This window comes from Adiantum capillus-veneris, chromosome 30 (genome assembly GCF_014529385.1).
Source record: "Adiantum capillus-veneris isolate H3 chromosome 30, ASM1452938v2, whole genome shotgun sequence".
Taxonomy (NCBI): domain Eukaryota; kingdom Viridiplantae; phylum Streptophyta; class Polypodiopsida; order Polypodiales; family Pteridaceae; genus Adiantum; species Adiantum capillus-veneris.
In genome coordinates, this window is record NC_140960.1 from 11,877,437 (window position 1) to 11,886,193 (window position 8,757).

The 8,757-nt window shown below is 47.0% G+C and overlaps 1 protein-coding gene across 3 annotated transcripts in view; it reads right to left on the bottom strand.

Annotated features, from left to right (window-relative positions):
* The window catches only part of LOC147417546 (uncharacterized), an 89,630-nt gene extending 87,178 nt beyond the window's left edge, over positions 1-2,452 (bottom strand). The window contains exon 1 of one of the 3 annotated variants that reach the window (XM_086507379.1): positions 2,049-2,452. In XM_086507379.1, coding sequence (XP_086363505.1) covers positions 2,049-2,316 — 268 coding nt within the window. In that variant the 5' untranslated portion in view covers positions 2,317-2,452. The remainder of the gene's footprint in view (positions 1-2,048) is intronic. The other 2 variants (XM_086507380.1, XM_086507382.1) reach the window with 2 other exon arrangements.
* Positions 2,453-8,757: the final 6,305 nt, after the last annotated feature.

Consider the following 8,757-nt stretch of genomic DNA (forward strand, 5'->3'; position numbering starts at 1 on the left):
AGTAGCCAACTCAGCCCCATGTACAATAGCAAGATTGCCCCCAAGCCTGTCTGAGGATCCTCAAGCATGTTGGAATCCCCCCAATGTGACCACTACGCTGCTTGGGGTAGGGACTCCACCAAATGTGACCAAAGATCAGCCCATGCACTCGCATGGTTGGGCGCATACATGTTCAGAATCCACAAGGCAGCCATGTATCCGCATAGTGACCCATTGGGCCCTACTTGGCACTCTAATGCCTCTGTCTACAATCGCCTACTGCCATGAATCCACAATAGTCATACATACACCTCCCTAAATGCCACCAAGCCCAAAAGCAGCTGACCAAAAGGTCCTACATCAACCACACAAAATCGGTCCACAGTGTCTGATACGGCTCTCACACAAGTGACGCTCCTAAAGCATAAGCATATCAATCACTCCACCCACAAGGCATCTATGGAGCTCTTCTCAGCGTCGACCTCTATGGCGTACAAACTGAGGTCCATCTAACTCGTGCACATTCTATGAGACTATTCTCATGAGGTCAGTGAGCGAAGGCCGATGTTGCCTTCGTAGCCAGTCTCGCAATCTTCGAGGCAAGCTTGGATGGGGAGTAACCCACATCCGAGCGACCTCGAGAACGTCCTGTTTGGAGTATCTGTCGGACCTATGCCCAAGTTGGGTGTGCAGTCCGTAGAGCTACATCCTCTGTCCAAGAGTCCTCATGAACATATACATAGCAAGGTGCGCGCAAAAAAGTGTACCACAATGTGTCTACATCCTGCTATATTTGGTGGTGTCATAGAGAACTTGGCCAACAGCCACAGAGTCTGTATCAAATCTGTCACCCCCGAGTCTCCCGTGTGGTGAGAGAACTCAAGAGCCTAAACTTGAAGCCAATCCATCATTGTATCCATAGCTCAGTCTGGCCTCTGCCACACAGTGGGAAGGAGAAACCAACCGCTGTGTTCAGGGCCTCCACCCCTCTAGCTGCTAGAAACAGTACATGGACTTTGAAGCAAGCAGCCTCAAGGTCAAGAGAAGAGTCGCCGAGGAATCGTGTGAAGTCGTAATCGAAGAAGTCCCAACAGCGACGACAGATGTCAAAACTGGTCAACCCTCGAGGGACTGTCGCAAAAGGCGACGCATGTACCAGCAGACCAAGAGACCTCCAAGGAAGAACTTGTCCCTTGGACCGGCGGTGGGGTATGGGGAGAGCAAACGGTGGAGAGGGGGGGACTAACGGGAGGGATGAGAGAGGCTTAAGAGTTTTTTTTAATTCATTTGCTCTTTATATTCCTTGCACTCTTACACCCTCGTCACAAACATGCACCTCGGTCTCTTGTCCTGCTAGCCCTAATTTATGCTTGATTCAGCAGCCAACAAAGACTTGCTGCAGTCTATAAGGGACACCCCAAGGAGTTTTCATTGGCACAGCCTAAACCAGCCCTTGTATTAGCAGCCAGCAGGACTCATCAAGAGCACATTCCTGGCAAGCAAAATTCATTTTGATTTTTCAGCCTACAATAAACCATCGGACCTGCAGTTTTCAGCCTGTTTGAACTTTGATCTTACCAGGAAGAAGTGAGAAATAGTTTAAAAGGGCCCTGAGTGGTTCAGTTCAATAGAACTCAGACTTCAGCATCTACTGAGACAGTACTCCACCCTACATCTCCTCACTCAACAGCCCAACTTCCAAGAAAGTTTATATGACTTCGAGCTGAGGAGTAGATTCAGCATACACGAGTGGCCAGCCAGTAAGGTAAACACACCTCTTCTTTTCCGCCATCTAGGGCACAATTGGGGTCTCTCATGTGTCTCTTGTGACTTCACATTGGAGAAAACTTTTTCTTTGAAATCAATGCATGCTCCAGAAAACTTGGATTTTCACTGTTTTAAGTCTGTTTTAGCATTCTACCACCACTCCATGCACTGAAAGCCAGTTTTCAGGATTCTTGGACTTTGGTCTTGGGTGAATAGCTTTGAAGCTGAAAACGTGCTTCACCTGTGCAAGTGAACACTCCCAACCGTACAAACTTCAAAGCCCTGGGGTTGCAGTGGCATACCTGTAGCTTCATCCTCGTAGACAATGTTGGAGAGAGATTTGAGGGTGGATCTAAGTTGCTCATTTTCTGACTTTACAGACTGATACTGTTCCCGGAGCTCCTCAAGACGGCGCTTAGAATCAAGCGTAGATATGCTCAGAAAGAGGCAGGAACTAGCGAGCATGACAACGGCTATCCCTTGCTTATTCTTTCCTGTGTTTCGCACCAGCAACCGAAAGAAACCTGGCGGCTTTGGCTTTTCCATTGTCCGAGTAGATGACAAATCCATTGCAGCAGGTTAAGTTTACAGAATTTTCCGATGAGTTAGCTTTAAAAATAGCATCCTAAGAGGGCCCAGTGAAAATTAGTTGGATACCCCACATGGCGATCATCAAGCGTCACACGGAGAGGGGCCAATAATACCTAAAGCAGGCTCTACATTGACAAAGGTACAGAGGTAGCTCAGATTCAGTAGCCATGCCAATAGCTTAGGTGTTGGCACCTCCTTTTATTTTGGATGTTGAGGTGATAGCTCCTCAATGCATTCTGTGTGTTGAGTTGTTTACACCTCATTGGAGGGAATCTGTTGATTTTCCATGCACCAGTGTAGCATGCATGGAAAATCAGGATTCTCTGCCCCACGACCCCCGACCGATATAAGGAATGGTCACAGAATCTGAGCTACCTCTGTACATTTGTCATTGTAGAACCTGCTTCATTATTGAGACCACATGGTGATTGACAGATATTGGAATCCATTGTCAGGAGCAGATTGCAATGAATGGTCACTCAAAGACCGTTCTCGGTCATCAAGTCAAGGGGGAGCGGGGTGTTGGGGTAAAGGCGGTGTGCCTCACCCTGGGCCGGCGCCCAATGCCCGGCCACCCACTGACCACTGACCCTTATTCTTTGTTCATATATAGAATAAGGGGTGTAGAGTATTCACTCTCTTCACTCCACTAAGCCACACAGTGGCTGCTTGTGCATCTCCCCCTTCCCCATTTCTCTTCTTCCATTCTCTTGCACACACACACGCGCACGCATGCGCACTTCCGTATGCACGCATCCGCGTACTCATCAATTGGTATCAGAGCTATGGTGTAGCATCGCGTGCGGACGCTCCCTCTTCCCCGGCGTATCTCCCCGTGCATCCCCCTCTCCATTCCGACCATAACTGGATCGAGGTATTTCGCGTTTTTCAATTTCTGTTGCGTTTTATTGGTGTGATGTGCGAGCTTGGTGTAAGCTCGAAGCTCTCGTGTTGAGCTCGGGGGGGAAGAAGGCAGATCAATTCTCTGCAAGGCTCGGTGTGAGCTTGGGAATGCGTGTAGCTAGCTGCAGCCAGCAGATCGAGAAATTCTACACACAAATCGGGGATCTGCAAAGAGTGGTGCAACCAGTTTTGGGCGAGGCATAATCGGGTGCAATCAATCAAAGGCTTGTGAGAGCAAGTGGAATTGCTTGTGAGCAGAGCAGGTAGAGATCAACCAAGAGTAGGGGAAAGCGGGTAGTCTCAGCAGTGGGCAGAATCGGGCAAGCAAGGCAGCCGAGAGCACTTGCTTGGTGTTGTGTATAGCACGCACACGCACACACTCTCTCCATAGGAGCTTGGAGAGCATTGTAGGAGATTTGAGACCATGTGTACAAGCACAAACACACAGTGGGAGCAGTATCTGCAAAGCTACGAGTAGAGCGAGTCAAATGTCTGCAGGGAAATCGAGTAGAAACACACGCTTTTGCACACACACACGCACCCTTCAACTCACACACACACACACACACACACACACACACACACACACACTGTGTGTGTAGCGCTGCAGGTGGGGGACTCGAGAGGCGAGTAGCAACAAGGGCTGGCCGACCAGCTCATAGAGAGGCCCGACACCTGTGTATCACCGGCTGTACAATCTGGCTGTAGAAAACCACAAGAATCCAGCACTTCAACGGAGAGACAGAGCAGCAATTATATATGCAGGCGTGCTCTCGATCATTGAGCGCGAGTGGGGGTGCATAGAGAGCAGGTGTTCGCTCTCACGGAGTCTCTTGAGAGACTGGTTCCCCGATTCGCTATCCGGAGGCGTAGTATCTGCATCGACATTCACAGGTGGTGTATTTGTTCTTCTTTCGGTTCCAGCTAACGACATTTATTCCAGCTGAGGCGTAGTTTTTTGGCGACGACATCACAGGTGGTGTCTTCACAGTGACAAGTTTTACAGACATTGGTTTGTATGGTCTTATGCGTGATGTGTGCACTTTGTGGTTACAGTTCTAGTTGCTGACAGTTTTCCAGCTGATGATATGTATGTTGACTTTGTCGTTTAGCAGAGGGTTCTAGCACATGTTTTGTGCAGGTGAGCTTACGATAGCTCAGGATACAGGTTCACAGGTATACTTGTTCAGGAGTGAGCAATTTGCCAGGGTTTTGGCGTATGTATGCCTATTGTGGACTTGGTTGATAGGTTTTGTGCTCTTGTGACACTCCACAAGTTGTCTTGCCTCTATAGTCGTATAGAGAGCGTTTTGGTCGTGTTGACTTGATAATGGACACTTGGGAGTGCTAGACTTTGAGTCTGATTATGCGCATACTTGTGTTGCCAGATTATGGCAGTTTTTGGTTTGACTTTGCAATCATTTTTACAAGGGAGACTCTGCCGGATTTTCTCCAGGATTCTTGCCATAGTTTTTTGAGACAGTTTGTGATCGAGTTGGACTCTCACATTGACAGGTTTTCTTGACAGATTTGGATAGTTTGGTCCATTGGTTTCCACTCTCGCAGGAGTGAGGTTTGGTTGGTATGCTCTAGTGGTTACAGGTGTTTACAGGTGACTTTGATTTTGCTGGACGTTCTCACTCAATGAGTTTTCTGAGCATGAGACCATAGCATGCGGGTTATGAGTATGCATTGTTGAGCCATTGGATGCATAGGGTTGATGCGTGATTTGTTTATGCATTGACAATATGATGTGTGTCAGTGTTGAGCTGACACATGGGAGACGTAGATCTTGTTCTTCCAGGTATATGCGATGTTGGCATTGTGGTCACACAGGGCACATTAGACGCTACTGTTTTAGACGCATGAGACAGCACAGCTGAGACAAATGCGTGATGCACAGACAGTTTTGTCAGATGCTAGAGAGATGGCTTCCTATGCCAGTGACGGTGATGTCACATTTACCTCTAGCTTACACCTAGGATATCTGTCGTTCATAGGTGGCACCAGCTCCAGATGGTTGCTCGACGAGTTAGCATCATTCCATGTCACACCTTGTCGTGACTGGTTTAGCAGTTTTGCTAGTGGGAGTCTTGGACATGTGCACTTGGTTGATGGTTCAACGCATGACATAAAGGGTGTTGGAGATGTATTGCTTATTACTTCCCAATGGTGCATCGTATACTTTGTCACATGTGCGCTATGTTCCCGGGATTGCACAGAGTTTGGTCTCGGTGATATGCTTACGACAGCAGGGCTGTCAGGTACTACTTAGAGAGCAGTCTTTCCAGATGCAGTTGGGTAGACTTGTGATAGCTCGTGGAGCTAGGTCTTATGTTGTGTATCCACTGCAGGTATCTGATGTACGAGACGGCATAGTCTCAATTACTACACTGACATGTGATGAGCGAGAGACGAGGCGAGTCTCCTTTGCTAGTGAGCTCCATTATGCTTTAGAGATAGAGCATTTAGTTGTGCAGGACATGTCAGTAGACTCTGCAACAGCAGAGGTGGAGCTGGTTTGCTCCAGTGAGACACAACAGGCGTCATCCGATTTTGTGCAAAGAGAGGTAGAGCGGGTCTGCTCCTTAGAGGCACATGCGGAGATGACAGATATGGAGTTCTTTGATATGCTTATGCTAGATGTTGATGATGAGTTGCCAGGACACATGGTACCACCTATGGACAATAGAGACATGCATGTTCGAGTGTCAGACGCGACACACCCATACGTGATGAGTGTTCCTGATGGTGCAGTTTATGCATATAGCACTAAGGAGGCTGACAGAGCCAGGATTGCGCAGATCTCATTAGCGTTTGGGCGTCTCATGTTCGACTTGTTAGTGTCGAGGCCCGACTTAGCAGCTGCGGTGGGAGCATTTGCAGCGGGGATTGCCAGTTCGATTATGACTGATGCTAGCATGACTCTTCGTGGAGCTATGCAGACTTTACAGCTATGTCTGAGGGATTTTCATGCAGGCTCTAGCATGGATTTACACGCTTGCCTAGAGCCGATGCCTTGCCTAGAGCCGATGCCACTGCATGTAGATCGAGTGAGTGAGCCAGTGGGCGTAGGCTGAGAGAGTCTCTCCCCTACCATCTTGTATATACTAGTAGATAGCTAGTACGATCCCCTTATTGGCACAATCGCCTTTAAGTGGGAGATTGTTGGGGTAAAGGCGGTGTGCCTCACCCTGGGCCGGCGCCCAATGCCCAGCCGCCCACTGACCATTGACCACTGACCACTGAACCTTATTCTTTGTTCATATATAGAATAAGGGGTGTAGAGTATTCACTCTCTTCACTCCACTAACCCACACAATGGCTGCATGTGCATCTCCCCCTTCCCCATTTCTCTTCTTCCATTCTCTTGCACACACACACACACACACACACGCACGCACACTTCCGTACACACGCATCCGCGTACTCATCAGGGGGCGAGCCCAACCAGGGCAGGTAGAGGGGTCTTTGAAGACATGAAATCTTTGTAGCTCAATGGCACTCAGTGACCTGAAGATCATAGAGATTCCGAGTACTCATTTGGCTCACTTTCATTGGAGTACGCTGAATAGTTTTTATGTTGAGTTGTCAAATGGTGAGAGATTTTCCCAGTGTTGATGTGACGTTTGTAGGTTTAGGGTTAGGATGGCATGATTAGAGCGGCATTCATAATCAGGAATTAGAGAGAGCATTTAGACAATGCACAAAGTAAAAAAACCAATAACAATGAAGATGAACTAGCAATACAACCAGCCTATGTACAAAGTGTGGCTCCTTATATAGGACTAGCAATGACTAGGTGCACCTCTCAAGGGCAAGGGTCAACCTCCCAATGTAGGCTCCAAAGGACACTCTTTTGGCTCCCCAGAGGCATCTCCCAAACGGCAAGGGTCAACCTCCTAATGTAGGCTCCAAAGGACACTCTTTTGGCTCCTTTTGCAACTCACTAAAGCCCACATGCTATCACATGGTTTCTTGCTGATTGAGACTGGAGATGGTACACACCAACATGTTGTAGCATAGGCCAAAGGCCACATACCCAACATAACTGCATAGACACACAAGCTAATAGAAGTCACACAAACTAATACCACACATGCTACAATAGGTGTTCTCATCATAATATGGTGTCACATAGACTGAAGTATACTCTCCTCAAACAAAGAATCACACAGACTAGATGAGTGGGTTGGGGACCAATCATATCCTCTATAGTACATCAATGTAATCATTGTAATGTGTAGTACAAACATGGAGACAACTCTCCTCTTCCGTGTCTTCGTCTTTGTCCTCGTCCTTTGCTACATTGACTCTTCCTTTGTCCTTTCTATTGTTACTACTCCTATGACATTTTGAAAGTGGATGAAGAAGACCTTTGAAAAGTTTTCAAGGTTGCGACACTCATTTTTATAGTTATTTGACCTAGATGATGATGCCCTAAATGATGATGCAAGATAAACTCCCCCATTGGGTGTAAATTTCTTTGTTTTCTTCTTCTCTTCTTCATGGATAGCACTTATCACTTGTTGAGGGAATAGAATGGAGCGAGCTTTGGAGTGAGCTTTTCTTCTTTTTCTGCCTAGATGCTGTATTTTATCAGAAACACTCGCTCAAGCGGCGATTGGAGTGATTGGAGCAAGCTTTTGGGAGAGACTTTTTTTTATTGTTATCCATCTCTCTCTCTCTCTCTAAATATATATATATATATATATATATATCTGTGTGTGTGTGTGTGTGTGTGTGTGTGTGTGTGTGTGTGTGTCCATCTATCTATTGGGTTTCCAAGCCCTGGTTCAATCAAAGTATCGCCCGTGGGAACACTCCCTTATAGCATGCAGAGATACCTCTAGTTATGAGTAGAGTTTTCATTGCAACATTCAGTCTATATATGTAAAAGGCTTTTTCACAAAATTAATAGAAGCGTTATTTTTGTGTTGTGTCGAATATCTCTCTCTCTCTCTCTCTCGTTCATCCTTGTCTTCACCTTCTTTGCACGCTCTCAACAATTTTCCATGGCTACAACTCATTGGCATCCACCATAGGCTCGCACCCTTTCAAGTGGCATCAGGCTCCTAGGAGTTGCAAGGACATCATATTGAAACGCCACCTTTTGTGGCGGATACAACAATAAGCCCTAGGCATTGTCAAAGCCCAGACGGCGCAGTTTGCTACAGGCGACACTTGTAGGTCATCATCTTCCTGCGGCGTATCAAAACACAGTGGTGCACAGAGGAACTTGAGCCGGTAAACCACACTTAAAAACGCCACCAAAAGGGCATTGTTTCACTCTATGTTACAAAATGCTATCAAAACTGCATGCAACTCTAGAGGTTGCATCTCGAAACACCATAGAGTGTGCAAACGGTAGCATATCAAATTGCTACTGCATAAGGTGGTTGCTCGTTGACTTGCATATCAAAATGTTGTGATGCTGCCTAGTTTTCATGTGAAGGAGTCTCAACGGCAATTGTAATCAATTGTCTCAAAAGCTGCAAAAATTGACCATCGATTACA